Source organism: Rhinolophus hipposideros (assembly GCF_964194185.1).
Source record: "Rhinolophus hipposideros genome assembly, chromosome: 3".
NCBI lineage: Eukaryota > Metazoa > Chordata > Mammalia > Chiroptera > Rhinolophidae > Rhinolophus > Rhinolophus hipposideros.
In genome coordinates, this window is record NC_138049.1 from 15,681,857 (window position 1) to 15,706,059 (window position 24,203).

Sequence of the window (24,203 nt, forward strand, 5' to 3'; positions counted from 1 at the left end):
TTTCCTCATTTTGGCTGCCTCTCTGTTTGCTTCTATATGTTAGGTAGATCTGCTATGTCTCCCAGTCTTGGCCGGGTGGTCTTATGTAGTAGGTGTCCTGTGGAGCCTAGTGGCACAGTCTACTTTGTCATCTGAGCTGGGTGCTTCAGGAGTGTCCATTGTGTTGATTGTGTTGCCCTCTTTCCTGTTATAGTTGAGCCTTGATTGCTCTTGGTATGTTAGTGGGTGGGATTGATCCTCAGGCTGACTGCCTGTGGGATTTGGCCACGTCCACAGCTTTGAGTTATTGTGTGGGAAGCTTACCCCACTGAGTGGGATTTACCCCAGCAGTCTCTTGTGCCTGTTGAGACCACCCTTTTTGTATGCCATTTATGGGGCTAATTGGGCAGTGCTACTTTGGTCTGAAGCCAGCCTCCAAGTATTTTTGTTCTGAGGCTTCTTGGGAGGGGCTCTGGTGCAGACCTAAGTCAGCCACTGCCTGTGACTGTCCAGGGGCTACCTGGTAGGAACTATAAAGTGATCTGCAGTTTTTCGCTGCCTATGCTGGATCTGGAGGTGCATGGGAGAGGCCATGCTGCAAACCGAGGATGGCTGCCACTAGTACCGGGTCTGGGGTAGCTCCACAAAAAGCCAGGACACCTGAGGCCTGCTGCCACCTGCCGACTCCCTTAAGGTTCAGCCTGATAAATCTACGTGATTTATGCAAGTTGTGTGAAACAGTCTCAGGGACTCACTAGAGTGGGAAGAACTGTGATCACCAGGTTAATGTAAATTCTGGTTTGGTGCCAGTACTGGGCCTGGAGTGACTCAGCAAAAGTCTCAGAGCACACCAAGGTCAGTCACTACCCACCTGGGGTCTAACAGACTTGGATAGTTTTTGAAGAAAGAGTGCAATGTGGGCGGGGCTGGCTGCTTCCTGAGAAAGTGCCTCCAGTGGTGCTAGTGGTGGGTGGAGAGAATTCCCAGTGAGTCAGCAGCACGGAATAGTGGAGCTCATCAGGCCAATCAGATTCAGATTTGGCCAGAGGGGGCGGGCTCAACACAGGAAAGATGGTTGCACGATGTGGACTCCTCACCGGGGAAAATAACTGACTGTCCTTCAGTTCACTCCCAGAAGCCACACACCTCAGTCTGCTCCCCTGTATGTCTCTGAGGTTCCCCGAGTCACTGACCCTCCGCTGGAGCCCAAGGTGAGTGCCTGCGCGCGCATGTGAGTCTGTGTGTGGGCTGTTTAAGAGGACGTCTGGTTTTCCTGTAGTCTTCCGGCCCACTGGAATGGTTAGAATTCCCACTGTTTTGCATAGCCAGGTGTTGTGGGGGCTCCTGTTCTCGGCTCCAGGACTCTGGGCTGGAAAGTCTGGTGTGGGGTGCTGGGGTCCCTTGCTCCTCTGAGGGGTCCAGGGCAGACTCCTAATTCTCAACTCTCATACAGGTGTCGGGCCTGTTCCGCGTCTCTGCCCCTCCTACCATTCTCGACATGGTGTCTCCTTTATAATTTTAGTTGTAGGACTTCTGTTCAACTAGACTTTAGATGATTCTCCAGGTTGATTGTTCTATAATTTAGCTGTAATTTTAATGTGTTCACGGAAGAACACAGGCAATGTTTATCTGCTCTGTCATCTTGAATCTCCTAAGACTCTTTTGAAGTTTCATTTTAATGTGTTCAGTTTCTAAAAGCTAAATGATTAGTGCTTCCTTATGGCTGAAGTCTGCCTTGAATGCTCCTTCTCTTACTTTTCATGTCACCCTTTGGTCAAGTGCTAATAAAGGTTGACACAGCAGTGGAGGGAAGGCTTGGAGAGGTAGTATCTCTGGAGGGTCCTTTAAACTGGTCATTACCTTATGCTTAATTGAGAGTTGAATGGATAATGAGAGTGTCCCCTTCCTGAAGCTGTAGGCAGATGTGAAGATGTGCAGGGAAATGGAACTAGCATGCAACTGCCTTAAACATGGAGGGAAAACCACATAGTCCCAACCCAGCATGCTTTAAACCCCCTCAATATTGGAAACCGGTTTCTCTACTCAGGGCACCAGCCAGTCTGATCTTGATGCCATAAATATATACATATATACGTATATACATATATATGTGTGTGTGTGTGTACACACACATATATATATATATATATACGTATATATGTTTATGTATATATATGTATATATATATACACACACACACACACACACACATACAGAGGGTGTCAAAAACATGTATACACATTTTAAGAAAGGAAAAAACTATTAAAATTGCAATACTCAATATATACCAATAACAAAAGATGAATACGAGTCACTCTTGACTTCTGCAGTTGCAAGAGGTGCTGAAAGTGGTTACCATCAGCATCCAGACACTTCTGATTTTGGCAAACTACTGCTTGAGCAGCTTGATCAAAGTGTCCACTTGTATACATTTTTTGGCACCCCCGGTGTGTGTGTGTATCAATAAACAGCTGGTATCCACCATTGTTAACTACACTAGGATGATTTAGGAACAATAGGAAACCTTTATCATCTTACAAAACATTTCCAAGCATATGGTCACTGACACTTGCTACAAGCTGATTCAATAAATTTCAGAACAAATTCTTTCTTCCTATGTTGGCTTAAAATCCGAATCATTTCCACTGAAGTGTGATCTCAAGCTAAGTGACAGTAGCCTTCCTGTATAGCGTCCTAGTCTTTATGTGGTGACTGTGATTGGTAATGTGTGGATTTATTTGACTCCCTGAACCCCAAGTCTTTCTCTGCTAATGAGGATGCAGGCAACCTTGTATCTGTAGAGTTAACGTTCACCTTCCTTTTAAATCTCTTAGCAATCAGTATTAATACATGAAGCTCAACAAAACACTTAGATTCTTGCTTGAGGATGTCTACCTGATATGTTATTTAAAAATTATGAAAATGATGTACATTTGCCTATATATGTATATATCCATACATATTATATATACATTATATACACACATATAAAGTACTTGACCACTGAGTAACTAATTTATCTGTTACTCAAAGGAGGGAGATATATAACTTCAGGTCATTTTTCAGGTTGAGAATTAGGCTTCCTGAGCTCTGGGTAGCATGAACGTTTGTTTCAGATTACTTGAATCATAGACACCAGTCTGCACACCAGCCTCCTGCCAGATACATTACTGGGAGGTTGACCTCTTTCCAAGAATTGCTCAAAAAGTACATGAAAAGGCAGAGGGAGCTGATCTTAAATTAGATGACAGGAATAGTGGTTTTCAATTTAAGTTCATTGCTGCTTAACTTTTAAGGATATCTAGATTTCCAGTCATAAAATTCTCGGTGACCTTCAGAAGCATGGTTTCCCCCCACTAGATAGTAAGACTGTATTTGATGAAGTTGAAATACACAGGTTTTTATTTGTCATGTGACCAGAGCAATTGCCTGGGCTCATTCTGTGGTACAACATGGAAAAGATTTTTTTAGCCTCTGTAGAAGCTATTGAATTATTCACATAAAATTACTTCTACGTTCCCCCCACTACTTCCTTCTATGCATAAATCTGGGATGAAGCAGCTGGTGTTTTTAACAAATAAGATCAACTGAAATTATAGATGATTTGTAGTTAGTCTCAATTTCAGTTGCCTTTTCTTTTGTGGAATAGTTTAGGTTATCACCTCAGTAGCTAATAATACTGTATTTATCTTTAGTTACTGAAAATTCTAATAAAGCCACTTATTGACAATTAGGTGGGTTCCTTAGAGTTTACCAAACTATAATACTGTTGAAAGACAACTTTCAACTCACGCATGGGTGTTTTACACTTCAAGTTCTTGAAAAGCTCTGTATGCACTTTCCTCTCCTCTATTCCTTCCTTCCTTCCTTCCTTCATGTATGTCGTGTGTCAGATTTTACTGCTGGAGGTTTCATGGTAAATGGCACTTATAGGCTCTACTGCTTCCAAAATGATGTGGGTTGGAGGTTAGTCATTCTTTTCAAAATTAGTGAATTTACCATTCATTTCTTTGTATTTCCCCTCGGCTCTAGCCTACTTTCTTTGAAGGGAAGTCGTCAGGTTTCACTTGGTTTTTCAACACCTCCCACTCTCCTTCATCCACACCACAAGTATTCCAAGGTTATGACTATTTAGAGGACCTTTTGCTGGCAATGACACGGTCATGTGGGTGGGGAACCTCTAATTTAAAGAAATCATCAGACTTCATTGTTGCTGCTGAATTTACCAAGAAGAGGTGGACAAGAGGAGAGAGCAGACATGCCCAAGAAAAGAGAAATGAGAAAGCCAAGAGCAGCATTGAGGTGAAGGAAAAGACACACCTCAGCCTTGCTGACCTTGAGGGGCATGTTGGGGCTGGAGGGAACTAGGCCACTTTTCGGGCCCACCTGCCTGAAGTAGACAGCTTTTCGGGCCCATCTGCACAAGAGCCCAGCCACAATTTTGCAGTAGGCCTGTTTTGCATGTAGCTTCTTTCTTGGGCTAATATATTTCATGTCCACTAAATAAAAGCTTGCTTCAGGTTTGCTCTCCACACTTTGGAATTTTACCAAAACCGGAAAAGAAAAATCCCATAAATCTCTGCTCATCCAGATCTTTCTTGTTCTGAAAAGAAGCCCAGCATGCGTTCCCCATCAGTGGCATGACCTCCGCTCACTCCCCCGGCCCATACTGACTTCTCCCTTTGAGCTGCTACAGATTTGAAGCTTGAACCACAAAATCTAGCCATTAATCATCCTCCCCCACGGAATGGGTGTGGAGCCAGGAAATCCCACGACACCCAGGGGCCAGGATACCTAGGGAGCTGGGTCCTGGGCCAGCTCTGCTCCCTCACATCTCAGTCAAGTTGTGCCATCCCTGTTTTCTCACCTGCATCATTAAAAACACAGACTAAATATCTGTAAGTTGACTTGTTGCTCTAAGACTTCAAGTTCATGCATTGCTTTCTCATTGTCACTGGTTTCAAGTCTCAAGAGTAGAAATTGTGTTTTATATTCCATTTCTTCTTCCTCTTTATATGGCATCAGAGAGCCGGGCACACAGTGCTTCCTCTACTCATTTATTTAAGGAGCATTTACTGAACCTTTGCTATCCATCAGGCACTAAGCTGATATTGTATAACTGGTAACCAAGATAGAAGTGCTGCTCATTCTTAGAGCGTTCAGTGATTCTCGTACTTGAGACATCATCAGTATATCCCAGAGGCTGCACCCTCAGAGCTTCTCATTCAATAGTTCTGCAGCACCCCCACCCCAACTTGTATTTGTATTTCTAACAAGCTGCTGGGTAATGCTGATAAACCCCAGGCCCAGGGGAAACCACATTTTGTGAACTGGTTTATTCTCACAGCAGTTCATAGCAATGCTATTTTATCCAGGTGTTATTATATTAACAGCTGGCATCTGAACTCCCCTTAAGGGAGGATCAGCCTTTGTTTGAAAAAAATGCCTTGATGAACCTGCTCGGAAGGGATGAGACCCTTTGGATGTCAGCCAGCACCAAGATACCAGGAAGGGGAAGTCACTCCTCAGGAGACAATGTGAGGAATTTGTGGGGTTTACTCCTGAAGGGATTGGGGGTGGGTGGGTGAGAGATGAATGAAGAGGGGGAGAAGGAAGGCAGAAGAAAAAGGAGCAGGTGAGGTGTGGGACCTGACATTCCATTCAAGGCTTTTGCATGGTGTGCAGGAAAACTTGTCTTTGTTCTCTCTCTGTTCCCCATCCACCCTCCCCAAAATCTTCAACACAAAGAAGCGGTAACCCAGGGGAGAAGAGGTCATGAGAAGACAGACTCTCTGGAAATCACAAGAATCTTACAGAGGGTATTCAGGCTTCACAGGCTGCAGAACCGGAAACTGGCAGAGCTGAAGGCCATGTTGCCTGGTATTTCAAGGGGTAGGAGACCCTCAGAGGCATCTGGTTACTCCATGGCTGAAAGCCAACTTTTCCATGAGGTCTTGAATACCTAGACAATCATTTATTTTATTTCATGTGTTTTTATTCTAAACTTTAGGACTTTAAAGAAAGAATGAAGCTGAGATTCCATTTATATTACAATAATCACAATGATGCCATATTGTACTAGTGTTGTGAACTTTTTCACATTTACAGCGTTCTTTGATTTTTACCACAGTCTTGTCAGAAAGAAAGAGCTGACATTAGTTTTATCTTCTATTGGGAAACTGAGTCACAAAAAAAATGAACAATAAAATCGCAGTTTAGAGCGTAGTTTTCCTGACAAGTGTCCAGGGAGGGAGATTTCCCCAAGGTCACCCTGGGAAAGGCCTTTGTTCTTAGCACTCTATTTTCCTCTTAAATGAGGTAGCTACAGAGCTCAATTCTAATTCTGAGCAAATCAGCATTTAAAACAGCATTTCAGAATATCCCAGGAAGGAGACTAAATCATTTTGTCCTTAACATCTGATTCTCAAATCCAGAGTCTTAGCTTTTTCCTTTAAAATCTGCATGTCATTTTTCTGCAAGAGGAAAGTAGGGTGATCACACTTAACTCTCTTTACATTCTATAGCCACATGTTATACTTTGATATTAATCTCGTAGCTAAAAAGGTCTAGAGAATATAAGTGCCCGTCATGACCAAATGCTTTGTTTTTCGGCAATACTTATTCCATCTGTCTTATGATTGACAAACTAATCAATTTCATTCTAAATCAAAATGATGGATTTCCTAGTTGCTGTTAGGGGCCTTCTAGCATTGATACGGGAAATTCCGGGATGGGTAGGACCCAGAGGCCTCCCTAAGCCATCTCTTCAGGAATCATCTTCAGTTAAGTGAGATCAAGTTTAAATGAGACTCTGTAACAAGAAGATAGGAGCCCACAAAACCTAGGCCAACAGGGTTTTGTTGTCCAAAAGATGAGCAGCTTCATGTTGAGAGGTGAGACCTTGCCTCTCTACCCTGACCCCTACACCCACACATACATATGCTCACACTTTGACTTGGAGGTAAAGGAGAGTCAACATGATACACCCAAGAATAACAGCAGCTACCATTTAGTAAGCCCCACTTTGCCAGGTTCTTTTTCTTCTTGCAACTGTCCTTAAGGGAGTGTCCCTGCCTCACAGAAGAGAGCACTGAGCTCCAGGGACTTGAAGCAACCTGCCTGGTCAGTTAGTTGGTGGTAGAGTCAGTATTTGAATCTGTGTTATAGCAAAGCCAATATTCTACAATTATTCCATCCACTGGTTCCCCAAAGCCAGCCTGTCAGAAAATAAAAATGAGTGACTTTTTCCATAAATTTAAATTCATGTTTTTCTAATTTGGAGATTATGTTCTCAGTTTTTTGATGTTAAACTGTCCAGTCTTTTCTGAAAAACATGGTGATGGTAGAGAGTTTCCTCCCCCTCCTCTTCTTCCTCATTTCCTTCTTCTTTTTGTTTTTACTTCGCTAAGGAGAAAAAAAGAAAAGCAACAACCCTGACAATCCTGTTTTCGTTCCATGTTTCCATTAAAATATTTTTCTTGGTCCATAAATTCCACAAGTCTGGGACCTCTACTTTATATGAAGTAACTCATCATAGTTTAAGAATAGCACAGCTCTGGAATGCAGGGCCATATCCATGGCCTAGGTAATGTGCTGAAAATTTTATTTAGGATCCACTAACACAGTACATTTGGTTCAAGTTTGATGATAAACTTTAAATAAGACTCCTAGGGACATCTTAGTAAAGGTCATCTCTTCTCTAAGCTGAGGCCTCCTACTCCTTAAAGATTTCCATTTTTCCTTCCTGGATTCTTTATATATCTAGTTTCCTGAATGAATCGAATGTGCAAATCAGTTAATATTCTTCTGAAACCATTTTTATTCTGTTTTATGCACAATTAATTTCTTTGTATGGTGAGGCCTGAGCATACTTTTCTATTTCCAGTATTCTAATGATTTTTATAAACAGTTTGAAACTGCATTAGGCTGTATTAAATACGACCGCCCCTTACACTGGAACAAAGTACTGCAAGTCGGGGACAAACAGAAAATCTGCAGCGTGATCAGCAGCCTCCCCTTGCTGACTTTACATTCCATTGTGTTAATCAGCCATGGGATAGACCTGCTGGTGACTTCGCTCTCCTTTTGAATGCTGTCACCCATGGCGTCAGGGCCACTGTGAACCGTCCACTCCCTCAGCCTCAGAGCCTCGTCAAAGGCAGGTCTGTCTGTACCATCCCAGCTTTGGGTCTCTGGAGTATCTCTCAGCTCGAAGTCCTTTAATTTCCTTTAGGGATGTAGTAAATCCTTCCACACACCACGGAGCAGAAGAAAAGCCTGAATTATTAGACCTACCTGCTTGGTTCTTTCAGAGTAAAATTCCCATATTAAATGATTTTTCTCTCTTCAAATTGTTTTTCTGTTTGTGTTTTCTAAATATTTAAATGAAATACCCATGGTGCCTCCCTGAACATAAAGAAAAACAGAGTGTAATTCACCTGGAGAAGCTTCACAGTATTTTATAATTGATCGGTGGATCTTCATATTTCTGAGGGAAATGACTGTTTGTGACACACACCTAACAATACGGCAAATCAGAGAACGGGTTTGAATGGATGGAGGAGGCAGTAAATGGAGGCATTTTAAACAGCAGACGTGATGACACAAAGCAGGTGAAGAGGTGCTGGCTTTACCTGAGAACATGCCATTAAAGTGGCAGCTTGGGTTTGTTCATGCTCCTGGGCTTCCCTGGGCTACCACAGAATGGCAAACCCAAGAGGGGTTACATTGCGTCTGAAGTTCTCGTTGAGAGTGAAAGGGTGTCCCAGTGAAATACTACCACTGAGTTGGAAAACAAAGACTAAGCTAAAAATGGGTGCCTAGGAACAGAGAACATGATTTCTATGAGGTAGAAAGAACTAGAGTGCACAAAGTGAAAAGGAAAGTTTGCCACTATCAAGTAAGTTTAGCCTGAGCACAATCCAAGAGGGCTCTGAAGGGGAAAATCCACTCAAGTTGTATACTATTCACCTCGGCGGGGAGACTGGAATGATAATTGGCCACTTCTTGTACACTTATCGGTGAAAACTCATGTTCACTTACAGGTGGACTTGATAATCCACTTTTGGTTTTGAATTATCCAAACGGTCTTGCCCTGCAGTAATAGCTGCAGGCTCTGTCCAGGAGTCCTGGTGATTCAGGCAGTGAAACAGCCTTAGGCTAAACTGCTTTAGTTAGTTCTACCCATGTCTCTGTGATTCACTATTAATTTCCCAAATGTAGGCTACTTGGAACCTATATTCTCTCTCATAATCTCTTCCCCATAGTACCCTGCTCCCCTCCTGGCACCTGCCAGCCTCCTCCAACTAGTAACCCCCCACAGTTCATAAAACAAGCTGTTGTAACCATTCACAGGAGTTAGTCATCATTATGTCAGGATAAAGGGGCTTGGCTCAGAGGAGATGCTGGGCAGCAGCAAGGCTCAGCCACAAACTGAGGGTCTGGCTCGAACATTTGTGATTCAAATCCATGCATTTGCAAGTCACAGTTTGCCACATGTCATGAACCTTTATGTCATTTGAGACTAGTTGAAAGTAAAATATTAAATATGCAGCAGCTATAAGTCTTTTGTAATTTATGTGCAAGTGCTTTGAAAACTTGAACTCCATAACTCTTAACATTTTTCTTGGCCACAGACCACTTTGAGAACCTGGTAAAAATACGGACCCTCTTCCCAAGAGAAATACATACCAATATGCTCATACCTATAAGATTTTGCATATAAATTCAAGAAGTTCAGAGATTTTTTAATGTGTCGTAGATTCCCTGATCTGAAGGGATCTATAAGCATAAAATGTTATTAATAAAGAATATTATTCTTATATTTAGATGAACAGCAGAATACAGAATTGTACATGCAACACAATCTCAATAATATACTACATATAGGAAAGAATATATGTACATAGATATGCACTAAAATGTAAATATTTAGGTGATGAAATTGCAGTTGATTTCAATTTTCTTCTCTGAATTTTGTTATATTATCCCAATTTAAAAATGATATTTTTACTAGTTTATTTTCACAAAAGTAGCTGTTTCTTTTAATGATTGTAGGAACACTGGGCAGAGCTTTCAAAAACAAATCTAAAAAGACACTGTAGTGGACACTCACTCCTTTGGGTGGCTGCTCCATTCACAATACTTACCAGTCTCTGGGATCATGTGTTCTATACCATGAGAACCTTCCTCCTGGCCTTCTGATTGGTTCAGGAGTGAGAGCCTAACTCAGCTAAACCAATCAGTGTCTTGCCCCAAGATTTTTCTGAACTGTAACTAGCAGAACACCAGTTCCTCAGTGGTGACAGAAACTGTAAGTGAAGTCTGAGAGTTTTGTGGGAAGTTTGGGGATGGGGTGGGTGGGTTACATTTCCTGCTGGTCTGTAAGGAGAGACAGAGAGATAGAGACAGAGAGACATCAGATAGTTCCTATTACCCTTGAGCCTAACTGCACTCTAGTCCCTCTTACATTCTGGTATTTCAATTCTTCCTTTGGTTTTATACCTTTTACCCTTCCAACAAATTCCCTTTTTATCTGAACTAGTTAGAGTTAGATTTCTGACAGTTGAAACCAATAAGTGCACACAATTACAAAGTATATTTATAAGTATGCAGGAATAAATTTGACTCAAATTGTGAAAAAAAATGCAGTGAACATTTCTTGACACAGATAGTGGCTGACTCTGGGTGTCTGGCTCTGCACAGGACAGAGGGAATTCAAAAAGCAGAGAGAAATCAGGAATGTTGATTCAGATCCTGAGATCATTCTGTTTATTTAGGAGGTGACACTTGTCTTCTTGGCTCTATATAGAAACGGACAACAACGGGATTGTTCAAACTCTGATTATGACCATACAAATTATAAGTCTCTTCTCTCATTTATGAACAAGATGCTTGGGATAACAGGTTTATAAGTGAATGAAAGATAAATACATTTTCTAACTCAATGAGCTAGAAAACAATTTTTGCAATTATTTGGCAACCTGAAGATATCTGAGCTCTGCTAAAGAGAAAAATCTCAGCAAATTGGTAGAGATACTCTATAAGAATAATCACTTTACATGTGTTAGCCAATTCCATTTCAGCAAGTGTTTAACTATAATGAAGGTAGTTAGAAATACTGGGACACGGCTTAATGATTCTAGCAATATTTGACATAGTGAAATTTTAGAACAATCTTCTTAATTAAAATATAATTCATACAAGCAAAAAGCTCCAAATTCAAATCCAGTCTTATCTATGTCCCTACTGAAAGTGTGGAAAATCATATTTTCTATTGGCAAATGTGTGTTTTTATTGAGTATAACAGTGGCCTGCCCAGGATGATGTGGTAAGCGGGCCGTGAAGGAGCCAATTCCACCTTTGGAGGTTGGTTAGTGTGACACAGCCAGAGGGAAAGAGTTTTGAGTTTACATCCAGACTGACTTTAAGATAATGAGGCTAACTTAAAAAATTTTAAAACATCAATGTATAGTAACCTACATACTCTAATGTCAAATTTTCATTTGCCATTTCTGCCACAAATATTCCGATTTGTTATTTTAAATCGTAATTCTACTTTTTTTTGAACCTCAGAGATTCTAATACTTTTTCTTTTTTGATTTCTCCCATTGTGCTTAAGTATAAAGTCCTTCTGTATCTCCACGTCAGATTCCTCTATGATTCATGTCCAGTTGCACAGTATAACATAAACCCTGTCAATTCAATGGAGCGTGGAGGCATATTTGGGGTAATAAAGTAAGATCTATTAAATTTTGAATAGTATTTTTTTCATGCTATTTGAAAAAATAAAGAAAAGGAAAGAGGGCATAAGAGAAGGGCAAATCTCCATAGTCCCTGAGATCCCAGTGTTGGTTGGACCTGAGTCTCTGTGTAGAAAAGGAAGCCAGCCGAGACTTGCCTCTGCCCTTGAAGTGCTTCTGGGTTTCAGGTTAGTGTTCTGACCAGAGTTAGGAAAACAGCCAGAGGCCTGGATATGCTCCAGTGCAAGTTACAACTAAAACACTAATGTCTCCTATCTCACCGGGCCATCAGAGGGATTAAGTGCCTGGAAATCCAAGGATGAAATGAAGGGGAGTTTTTTGGGGAAGGAAGGTAATTGGGGAGAGGGGAAGCTGGGAAGCCTGATTCCTGACATCTTTTCCTTCTGTTACCGCTTCCCACTTTCTCACTCTTACGCTCTGCCCCCAAGACTTGGACACTAATTTACAAGGAATCAGAAAAGGGGACATTTTTAGATTCCTACTCAACCAAGCTTATGTCTTAATCTACCACACTGCCATTTTTCTCTTTGCTTCCTTGAAAGTAGAATTTCCACTAAAAATGTCCGGTAGAGAACATAGTAAAGATCAAACCAGGTGAAATATAAGTTTTACTCTGTAGAATCCCCATATGAAAGGCTTATGTCTGGAATTAGAGCTTCAGAATGTCCCCAATGAAGAGCTGCTGTTTTTATAATGTTTAATCAAACTCTTAGGCCAAGACTTTAAATGGTGCATGCCCACTGACTCTCAGGGGAGGAAGTTATTATGTGATAAGCATATCTAATGAATGAAGAAAAATAAAAATTATTTCCTACAAATTGGCAATGGAGGCATAATTTAGACAAAAGAGTGGTAGACAGGAATCTAATGGTTCTAGAATCAGTTCAGCTACTACGTGACCTCAGGTAAATCAGATTCCTCTTTGAGCCTTAGCTTCCTAATCCATATAACTAACTGTCTACACACGGGGTTGATATAACATACATGACAACATTTTAAACCATGATATGAAACTATATAAATGTGCATTTTACCTCTGACTCCTAAACTATCTCGTCAAATAAACTACATTTTGTATTTTTAATGTATGAATTCTTAAACTTTAAAACTATTTTAATTTTAGCATATCTATATTTTAATGCTAAGTATCATAAAACAGTCTTTTGGGGATGAATATCCAGACAGGATATTGGTCACGGTTTAGCTGGTGAATACTAAATAACATTTATAATTATGGAAACCATTTGCATTTTAACCACTTCAGTGAAAGGAAGACTCTAGATGTATAGGTTAATGATTTTCAGCATGAGAATGGTAATAAATGTCTGCTTCCTATTTTTCTTGGGATATGTGATTGGCTAATTTGTTCAAGGCTGGTGCTCATGAGCCTGAGGTCAGAGATTTGCTTTTAGGTCAATTAGTTGTGCCATGTTCTCCACCCTCATTGATCTGAACCAGTCTAAGATGAGCAGGTTTCTAATCCTTCGCTAGAAAAATCAAACCGGTTACCTTAGTGATGGTGAATCAGTGCCTGATATCTACACAGGCTGGAAGTCAAGTAATGATTAGTGTAAAGGAAAAGGAATTGCAGGACCTGGAAAGAAAAGACTTGTTTTAAGAAAAACAAATCAAAACAAAAAACTCTGTGTATTTTGGGTACAGTAAATTAGAACTGGGTTTCCCAACCTTTTCTCATATCACAGCACATCTAGAAAATGGTTAGATTTGCATAGCACTCTGGTGTTGAGTGGAAGAAATTTGGGACCAGGTCCCAGCTGCTTGTGACCACACAGAGTGGTAAGGGGATTGATGTAACCCCCACTGGGAACCCTGCCTCTGAGGATGATGAAAGAGAAGAAGGGGTGAGCCAGCACATTGGACTCAGCACATCCACACATCCCAACATGAACACTTCTGCCCACTAGGTCAGCTCTCCCCCCAGTCATCTCCTTTATATCACTGCGTCTCTACTCAAGCTGGAAAGACTTGAGTTAATGCTGTATTTCCCCTTAACTCCTTTGATCCAGTCAACTCAACAAATATTACTGAGCACCTTTGGGCAGGGCACTCTTTTCTACTGATTAAAATCAGTCACGGAGCCATCTTCGAGTTCTGGCTTCTGTCTTGTTTCTCCGGTCTCATGGCCAACACCCCCAGCCCACCCACAAGTACACATGGGGATGACTGACAGTTTTGTCTTGCATTCCTTCACCCATTGTATAGTCAGAGGCAGAATTCCATTCAGATGTTTCCCATTTCCTATACACCACCCATTGGCCAAACTCACCTGAGAGGTAGTAGGCGGGGAGCCCAGTGATGCAATTCACAAGAGTTCAGCATCTCAGGAGATAGAGGCTGTGAAGAAGGGAACTGAACAGGAGAGGGGAGGGCAGAAGGAGAATAATCCGCTTGCCATCTAATTAGAAAAAGAAAAACCATATCCTCACGTTTCTCTGCTATTCTGAAATGTCTAAGGACCCCCCATGGACCTTAGAGTAAAATAAAAATGTCTTTCAAAATCCTTGGCTGTCAGGCTCAGCCTTATCTTGCATTTTCAAATATGCATTCTTGAATGCCACTTACTATGCTACCTTGGACTCATTATTTAACTTCATGGGGACTTTATTTCCTATTATACGAACAGGATGCAATACCTTTATTGCAAATCTGCTGAAAGGACAAAATGATCTTCTTTGTGCTTTAAATCTGCCCAGCTAGTTTCTGCAAATTCCACTGTCCCTGGAGGAAAACAAATCCCACATGAAATCTCATTATTCAAGTCGTCACTGAGCTCTTACCTTCTCCATATTTAGCCCTTTTGTGTGCCAATAAATTCTTGTCCATTAAAAAAAAAATTGAACTGAGAGTTAGCTGAGTCTTTTTGCAGTTCGGGCTGCCTTGATAACAGGCAATCCTTGACTTCTTCCTACATCCTAGTTTGTTTCATTGTACCCATTTTTCACTCTCCTTTATAGCTGCAATGGTGGTATTGCTTGAGGGTTATCACTACCATCAGGAGTCCCCCCCTTGATTATCGAATCGATAATTATACAACACACTCAAGAAAAATGATCTGATCAAGACTGATTTTAAAAATACTATAGTAATTTAAAAATAATAGCAAGCCAACTAAAGCAGTTCACACAGCCTGGGAAAGATAACGTACGGATGGCTTAACAGCATGCATGTTGTGTTTTAAGTACACTAACCATGACTTCCTTCTGGGCCATACTATTCCGAAGCATTAAAGGAAAATAAGCAGGGATGGGAGAGAATTACGAGGTTGGAAAAGACCTTGGGATTTCCTGAGTAAATTGTTGTGGATACGGCTCCCCCTAGTGTACTGAACAACACAGGTACCCCAGGGTACAAAAGTCGAGCTCAAGTTCAAGGGCTGAGAGCATTTTTCTCTCCAGTCACCAACTTTCCCTGAGCAATTTGGGATCTCTATTTTGCCATTATTTTCCTCCTACTGCATCCCCAACAACAGGTCAAGGAAGATAAGGAGCAGATGTGCTTTATCCAATTTGATTTGAGCACCAATTGTCATGCAAGTAGTGAATTGATTAAAGGTACTCAAGTAATATTAAAAAAACACAAAAACATTACTTTAAAACAAATTCCTACTTTTTCACGAGGTAAGGGAATGTGATTAGGGAGAATAAGCAAAACTGAAAGGTGATTCCTTGTTAATTACTTTATTAAAAATGTTATTTGCCCCCATCTTCTACTTACCAAAATGTCAATCATCTGTAAATATATATATATTTTTTCATAGTTGGAGATTTTTATTTATTTTATTTTATTTTATTTGATTTTTTTTATGTTTGATTGTTATTGATGTTTATTTGATTGTCACAGGGAACAATGTAGTTAGGGGAGCTTTTTTAATTAATTAATTAATTAATTAATTTATTTATTAGTTTCAGGTGTACAAGACAAGGTAATACTTAGACGTTCATCATTTATATCCCTCACACTGTGAACCCCCTTCCCCCCATCCACTATCCCTCCGACCTCACACTGAACCATCACATTATATATATAAAATTATAGTTGGCATTCATTAATGTTTAGCTTCTGGTGTACAATGCCATGATCAGGTATCCACAGTATCCCTGAGGTGGTCTCCCAAATAGGACGCGTGTCCATCGGATACCCAACAAAATCTTTACAACATTATTGAATACCTTCCCCAAATTAATTTTCAAAATAACCCTGAGGCCATCTTGTGGTTACCAGCTGCTTCCAAATCCCTTCACCTTTCCCCTTATCCCCAACCCCCCCCCCCACCCACACCCATCTAACAACTCTCGGTTTTTTCTTTGTGTCCCCAAAACTGTTTCTGATTAGTTCATTCACATAGTCTTTTCTTTAGATTCCATATATAAGTGAGATCATATGGTACTTGTCTTTCTCTTTCTGACTTATTTCACTTAACATAATGTTCTCTAGATCCATCCATGTTGCTGCAAATGATAAGATTTCTTTCTTCTTTATGGCCGCGTAATACTCCATTGTATAAATGTACCACAGCTTCTTAATCCAGTCATCTACCGATGGGCATGTAAATATATTTTCCTCAAGAAGGATACATGGGCCATTTGGAAGACTAAAAATGGAACCACAGCAGAAAGAAAGGAACTCTTCTAATAGGGAAAAATGACTTACAATAAAAGCAATGTTTTCCAAAGCATAATCTCCAGAATACTAGTTCTTCAGGATGGTAATAGGTGTTAATAAGGGCTTCATGGAAAATAGTTTTAAGAAATATGGGGTTAAACAAAGATAGACTGATTTTTTAAAACTACAACACTCTTCCAAGTCCTTAGTATGCTCTTAAAATACCATTCTACTGTGGGACACTAGACTTTGAACCGCAGCATTTTCCAAATTGTTTAACACAATGATTTTTTTTCTCGTGCCTATCTCATAATTCACCTGGTCTGTGAATTATCTTTGGGAATATGCACTGGACTAGAATTTTATTAACTTTCAGTCAAAGATGGAGAACCAATAGGAAAGTGTGCCAAAGGAGGAAAGAAAAGAGTGAATATGATACAAGCAGCAAATAGGGTGGCTGCAAGGAAATTTGTGGTGAGTGTCTTAACTCTCTGTCTCATGCAAAACACCAGTAATGCCACATGTTAACGTCTCAACCCATGGCAGTCCTAGAAGGCTCGACCACGCTGAACACATCACCAGCCCACAAAATCATTACCAGATTTCTCCCACAGCTTCATTAGCAGTGATGCCGCTTCTGAGAATGAGAAACAACACTCCAAAGAGCACAGTATCCCATTCCATCAGGTTTTTGACTTTTATTTAAGCTTTTCCTTGTACACGACTAGCACTAATTCACATGGAGGCTTAGGCTTCTTATAATGAACAGGGTCACAGATACACAGGGCACTTTAAAGACATCAAAGGAAGCTTGTATTGAGTAGAAGCTGTGAGATAAAGATGAATTCCTTAACTCACAGCTTGCTAAAGTCCTCCCAAACAGTGTTAGAGAAAAGTGGAAATCCAGAGTGGTTTGTCTAGGCTAATGGCGTAGGATAATAATACTAACTCATCTCCAGCATAATATGCCTATTCCTCTGGGCTGAATTCACATTGCTGAAGTGCTGCTCCCCACAGGCTCCTCGGTATGTTGAGCGACCACACTTGCAGATGTGAGGGATTGGGAGCATTGGTAGACCTGGATGTATAATTCTGTTCTCTTTGCTGAGGACTCAGAATTTTATGGAGAAAAGGAATGTTTGTCAGCCCCAGGGAATTGTGGCTATTAGTCTCTTAGCATATGGGGGTGGAGAGTGGGACAAGTTTCATCCCAGAAGAAGCTCTTGGTTTTTTTAATGGCGATCCTATTTTCTTCCTAATACTTTCCAGCTGGGTTGACTTCAGTCATGGGGAGGTCAAGTGATTTACTGAAATGCCCAGTGAAATAGACCAGCTGGGACTTGAACTTGGGGACTTTGCTGGTGCACATCTCTTGCCCTACTCAGTTGACTGCTGGGCTTCCTGGTTTAGCTGCCTCTCTAGTTGTACTACGCAGCCAGCAAGCTGTGTCTCATGCAGCTTGTCGTCCCGGCTGTCTCTGCTCAGGACTGGAATAAGAAGCGTGTTACAGGTCAAGTATGAATGTTCTGGCAGGGCCGTGTAAGGCAGATTGCTCCATGCCTGCTCAAAGCATACAGTGTCTGGCAAAGCCAGATTGAAGATAGCTAACCTCACACGCCAAGATTCCAAAAGGAAAATCTTAGCTCACACTTCTCCCTTGCATGGTGATTTTTCTTCTCCTTCCCCAACCCCCTTTTCTTTTTGTTACTTTCTTTCTTTCTTTTTTTTTTTAAAGGGAATCCCCATGTTTACACGTTGAAATCCAAAATGCACAAGTGGTCAGTTCACAATTCCGTGACCCATGAACATCTGTGGGCCTGGATGTTCCTTGGGAATCAGTGCTGGGAGCTGGGAGCCAAGCCTGCCTTACGCAGAGGAATTCTCAAGTGAGCGAAACAGTCGGTGAGTGAGGAGGGCTGAGTGATTAGGGCCTGTTGATCCTCTAGTTCTGGTTTTCCAGGGGCATGTCTGCACTTGAACTCACCTAGTTTTACGAGCTGCATCTGACTATTTTTTGAGATGGGTCCATCTGAAATCCCTTATGGGAAGTAGGACATGACTTTTCATTTTACCCTTAAGAAAAATAGATATAATGTGAGATAGGCAAACACAGTCCAAATCTGTTTATCCAGAAACGAGAACCTCTCTGTGTCCTTTCAGTGGAAAGAAAAATCTAGAATAAAACACCTTTATTTTGATATCTGTTTCTGAGGACGTAAGTGATTGAAAACCAGTAGGGCTTCCCTCTGTGGAAGGGGGTCCTACAGCTACCACTCCTAGGACAGCCACTCGGGGAGGTGGCTTCAGTGTGGCAGGTGGCCCTGGGAGTGGCCGAATGTGCCATTCTAGGGCAGTAGATGGTCTCTAGCTATATCAGCATTTTAAAGTTTTAATTTGGTAGATACACAAAAGTTAATCGAATCCTCAATGGAGAAAGTGTGTGATGAATTTGCATCTCCCATCTGGACCTTGCTTCCCTCATCTGTAAATGAGGGAATGGACCAGATAACTGCCGGGCCCCACGGCAGCTCTAGGCATCTGTGATTTTAGGCTGGCTTCTCTCCTAGTTGGAGTTTCATTCCTCTGTTCTAACTTTTCTGTGTCATCTTGGTGTTATGGGCTGCATTACGTCTCCACGAAATTTGTATTTTGAAGTCCTAACCCCTAGTACCTCAAAATGTGAGTGTATTCAAAAATAGGGCCTTTACAAAGGGAACCAAGTTAAAATAAGCTCTTTAGAGTGAGCCTTAGTCTAATATGACTGGTGTCCTTATAAAAAGAGGAAATTTGGACACAGACATGAGCACACACAGAGGAAAGATTATGTGAAGACACAGGGAGAAGACGGCCATTCACAGGCCAGGTCAGAAGAAACCAACCCTTCTGACACCTCACTCTCAGGCTTCCAGCCTCCTGAACTGTGAGTAAATAAATTTCTGTTGTTTAAGCCAGTTGGTCTGTGGGACTTTGTTATGACAGCTCTAGCAGACTAATGCACTGGGTCACACCACAGTGGCTTTTCTGAGCTGTGAAGGAAGCTCCATGTGTTTTTCTTAACGGACTTTTAATTTCAGTTTTAGCTAAAAGAGTTTTTCCTTTTGCAGCCTATTCAAGATACTTTTTAAAAAAATCGGTTTGTCATCAGATGTGAAGTAAATCATTTTAGAAAAAAACAAATCCTCTATTTTTACTTGAAGGGCATTTCACAATTTTGACCCACAGAATTATTTTCCTGAATGGCTGTGGATCATCATTTTGCTTTTTAAGAAATACTGCCATTATCTGCAGAATTCATTTTAAACTAAATAACTCACTGGCTAAAACCTCAGGTAACAACACATTTATAAAGAACTTCAGACCGAACGAGTAACTCCAGAGGAGGCATAGTCCAGGTTTTGTTTAGCACTTTTGCCTTTAAAGCTCTCACAGAGTCAAATATCATGTGACTGGGTTACAGATAAACAAATTAAGTGGTAAAGAAAGGTAACCACGTATCACTTCGCTGTTTAGGACTCACAGAATCTTACTTGAAGTAAAGCATATTACTATTACCCAAATGGATTTTTCTTTCATTTAGTACTAAGATTCCGATTCTTTTCTTTTACAAAGTAGTCGCATGTAGTTGGAATGTAGGATCCAGTATTTAGAAAGCAAGGCAATTGCCTCTTTCTCTGAGTTCCATTTGGTGCAGCAGTGAAATTTCTCAGGGACAGCATTTCTGGATCAAAACTGCTCACTTGGGAGGTTAGAACCATTCAGCTTTTGAAGCTCTACATGTCTGACAAAAAGACCAGCATACACACTAAGAGACGTGGAATGGCACGTTCTTGCTTTCCAATGTCACTGCAGATGCTGCGTAGATACACACTATCAAAGGTTGATGGTTCCAGGCTGGCACCAAACCAATTGGTGCCATAGCAATCAAGTCAGCAGCTGTTTAGTGTTTTATATACACAACTAGATAAATGAATGACTAGTTTATTTTTTCAGCCAGCTTTTTTTTGGTGTCATCTAATTATAAGAGTGACAGTTTATAGATTTTTAAAAACACATCTTTCCAAAAATCACATTTGAGGGAAAAAAGCTTGGCCAATCTCTGAGGCTGACAGGGCTGTGAGGAACATTCCAGGTAGCAACAGAATGGAAAAAAATGTCAACTTATTTGTATTCATTTATTTACATGGGTAATGAATAAGTTAAGGAACACTTCAGCTCAAACAGATTGCTTTTATTTTAGCCAAGCTCATGTTTCAGTTCCATATATATTTTTCAATTTCCATCAATGTCAAACACCATTTTTTTCTTTCTTCTTAAGAAAAAAAAAAGATTTACAAGCACTTTTACGGCACTCAAGGAAAGTAGGCTGAAGGTTCATAATAATAATTTTCCTTTTAAAAAACATCCATCAGACCAAAATAAAATTATTTTAATTAACTCCTTCCTGAGTAACTAAAACCTTGGAATGTGCTGAAAGGTTATAATAAATAAGGCAGTCAAAGATCAACCAGCTTAAAATGTATTTTTTAAATTAAACTTTGTAAAATGTACAATATATTTCATGAAGTACAAACTGTGTTGGGCTCAGGGCCAGAGAAATGTTGTCATGTGTGTCAAATACACCGATGAAGGGCTCTGGCTGTTAGGACCTAGAGGCTGTTTGTTAGGACAAACTTAACATGAAGGGCCTGCAAGGAAATCAGTCAGCATCTTCTGTTGTGATGTTATAATGCTCACTGCTGACAATAAATGCCTCTGAACACACAGGTAGAAGCGCTCATGTGAACTTGCACTAAGCGGTATGTTTTTTAAATGACCAATTGTCCTGACAACAGCAGAGAACTCTTAGCCAACTCAACTTTTATTTGCAGATAGTGAGATTGCACAGTGTGTAAACTAATTATCATTCTTCATATGCAATTTCATAGAAATGACTCACAGCGTACCAGGTGGCAGTTCTTGTTCTTGCTTCGAATATGATAGCTATTGTCTGGGTTGCTTTCTAAAGCACGTCTAATAGTAGGGCCCTGGTCTCTCTAAACAGGACAAAGGATGTTTCCTCTTCTAAGAACATTTCCCTTAATCACTTCCTCGCCCCAGTTCTTTGAGGCAGAAAGGAGGCCCACAAGTGGCCAAATGCTGGACTTTGTACCTCTGTGGTCCCAGGCTTCACTGGACTCCTGCGGGGTGGAGCCTTCTTAATACATCTCATGATAAAGTAGCTTTAGTGCACACTTGACAGGTTCCGAATGACTTGCTTTATATCTTGGCTATCGTCCAACTTTAGTGAACGAAGAAAAAATTCTAGAGAGACTTGTTGGTTTCTGAAAAGTAGAAAATGTGTAGCTTGTGTAAAGTTAGTCTTATTTACTATTAAGTATTCCCAACTCACACTTCGCTAGTGCTCTTGAAAGGCTGGCTCTAGGGGAGAAAACATGGAGGAGGCAAAACTTGTTGCACATATCCTGCCTGCCACCATCTCCTGCAGCCCTGTTTCTCAGTTGGCTGTATATTATCCACCCAGGAATATATATATTGTGGAGGGATAGGAATAATTAAAGATGAAAACATTTCAGAATCCAAAGAAACAGGTTTCTAATGATGGAACCACGGCATCCTGGATGGATGGCAGGTGGTGTGAGTGGGATGGGGAGGAGATATTTTGGAGATATGGCACTGTCCAACATCCACTGAGATCGCTTTGGAGGCCGACACCTACTCATAAAGCTGGTCAAGCAGTCCCTTACTCAGAAGCTCTTGCTTTTTCTTTTCTTGATGTCCTAGAAAGGGTTCTCAGGAGTGAGCTGCTTCCATAAGAAATGAGACTGTAGTTTCACTGCTGCCTGCACAGAACTTGGTATCCCTTTTTACCAAAAACCGGTACCTCTTAAGGGACTAGAAGGTACTATGGGACCCAGCTGTCCAGGGATGTGCCTGGTAGCCTGTGCGTTGTCTGTGGTCAGGTTTAAAACTTCTGCCATAGGTCAAAGTCAGAGCTAAATTGGTTTCTGGGTTTTCAGTTAAAGCAATGCTGGGGAGAGAAATGTTTCATACTGGGTGCAAAGGACACGATCATGCCATTTTCCTATGTCACATGACCTCCAGAGCTGATCTGTCTTGCTTATATGCTTCCTTACACAGCAAACAAATTCTTTTCCCTGCCATTCTACTTTGAAATCTGTCAGAATGGGACTTGGAAATGGAATGTCTCGATGGAACTTGCCATGCACTTTGACCTTAAAAGGTACTCAGGGCTCTGGACGGGTTGTGGGCATGGCACAAGCTGACTTGCTCTTTCAGAGATAATAAGTATGCTGGAGATGGACCAGAGGCACTCTTTTACCATGTGGGTAGAAACCACTTATCCAGGGACAATCCTCCATTTTGATGTCCTTATCTGCTTACCTTCTCCTCATAGATCCTTTTGGAGGAGATTCCCTGGTATTGGAAGTGGTTTTGTATTTCTACTGAAATATACAAGTCTGGATGTTTCCTTCCACTGAGGTAATATTTTTACAAGTCACTTTACAAATGATAAGTTACTGGGGTATAGGCTATATTCCCCCCCACCCTCTCTCATTATACTAGGGGAATAAAGCTATTTTATGATGAGATGCCTTGTGATGGAGTCATATAGTGTACCTGGGAGGGACCCAAGGAGCCAGGAAAATCACAGAATAAAATTAAACAAATAAAACCCGCAAAACCGGGCATCTCCCAATGACCCCAACCTGTGGGAATGTTTTGTTCTTTTTAATGCAGCCGAGCATTAATTTAGTCCCTTTAGGATTTTTCTTCCCCAAACAAAAAAAAAATTTTTTTCTGGAAAAGGGGAGATAAAGCCATTGCAGGCAACACAGTGCTGGCATCACCTCTTATAAATATCTTCGAGCCACTTCTCGTCGTCCTGTTCCTCATCATCAATAGGCTCCTCGGTTTCCAGGGGAGTCGGAATGAAGAACTGGGGTCTCAGAGGGGGCTTGCTGACGTGAGACTTCAGTCCGAACTTGCGCTTCAGCAGGTGGAACTGCTCTTTGACGTAGTGGTAGAACTCGTACTCGTACCTCATTCGCTGGTAGAGAATCTGCACCGCCTCCGGCGAGGGGACGGTCTTCCTCACGGTCACAGTCATGTTTCCAAGTTTCCTATGCTCTGGAAAACAACCGGGTTGCACATGAGCAGTTCTGTCCGTCACGCTTTAGCTTAAAAGGGATAACAGTGAGGCTGTGTGACCTGCGTCACACAGGCAGCTCCTAAACAAAGACATTCCACAGTCACGGTCCAGAAGGGAAAATGGGGTCCTATCAGTATTTGGAAAGATTTCACCATATTCTAGGTGTTGATATCAACATTCGTTGATGACACATAAATGATTCTATGATTGTAATTCTACTCATATTGTGATTCATGGGATGTGAACTATGCAATTTAACCACAGTTCAATTCTTAATTGTAAGTTATATATTCCTTTGAACGGCAAAATCTACCCATTTTTCATCTTTTATTCTCTGTCACACACATAAAGGGCTTTGCTTTCAGAAGGAAGCACAGAAAAAAAGCTGCCTCACCACTTAATAATCATCTTTTTTTTAAAATATTGACATCTATTAGGGATAGTTTAATTTGATACAAAACCACTTGCATTTTACTATTTCAGCAAGGTGTTTGTCAACAAAAATAAAGACAGGACTGTTAGATCCTTTAAATACAATTTTAACTGTTGTAAATTTTAATAGTTATTTTTCTTGTAAAATATGTAAGTAAAATCTGCTTAATTTAATATTAAGGATTAATAACAAAACTGTTATATAAATGTTATATATATTTATATGACAAAATTTT

General features: G+C 40.8%; 1 protein-coding gene across 1 annotated transcript in view; it reads right to left on the reverse strand.

The window, feature by feature from the left end:
* Positions 1-20,573: 20,573 nt before the first annotated feature.
* Positions 20,574-24,203, reverse strand: part of UST (uronyl 2-sulfotransferase) — a 263,471-nt gene continuing 259,841 nt past the window's right edge. Inside the window, exon 8 of the mRNA XM_081036357.1 lies at positions 20,574-23,513. Within this exon, the coding sequence (XP_080892483.1) occupies positions 23,230-23,513 (284 nt within the window). The 3' untranslated portion in view covers positions 20,574-23,229. The remainder of the gene's footprint in view (positions 23,514-24,203) is intronic.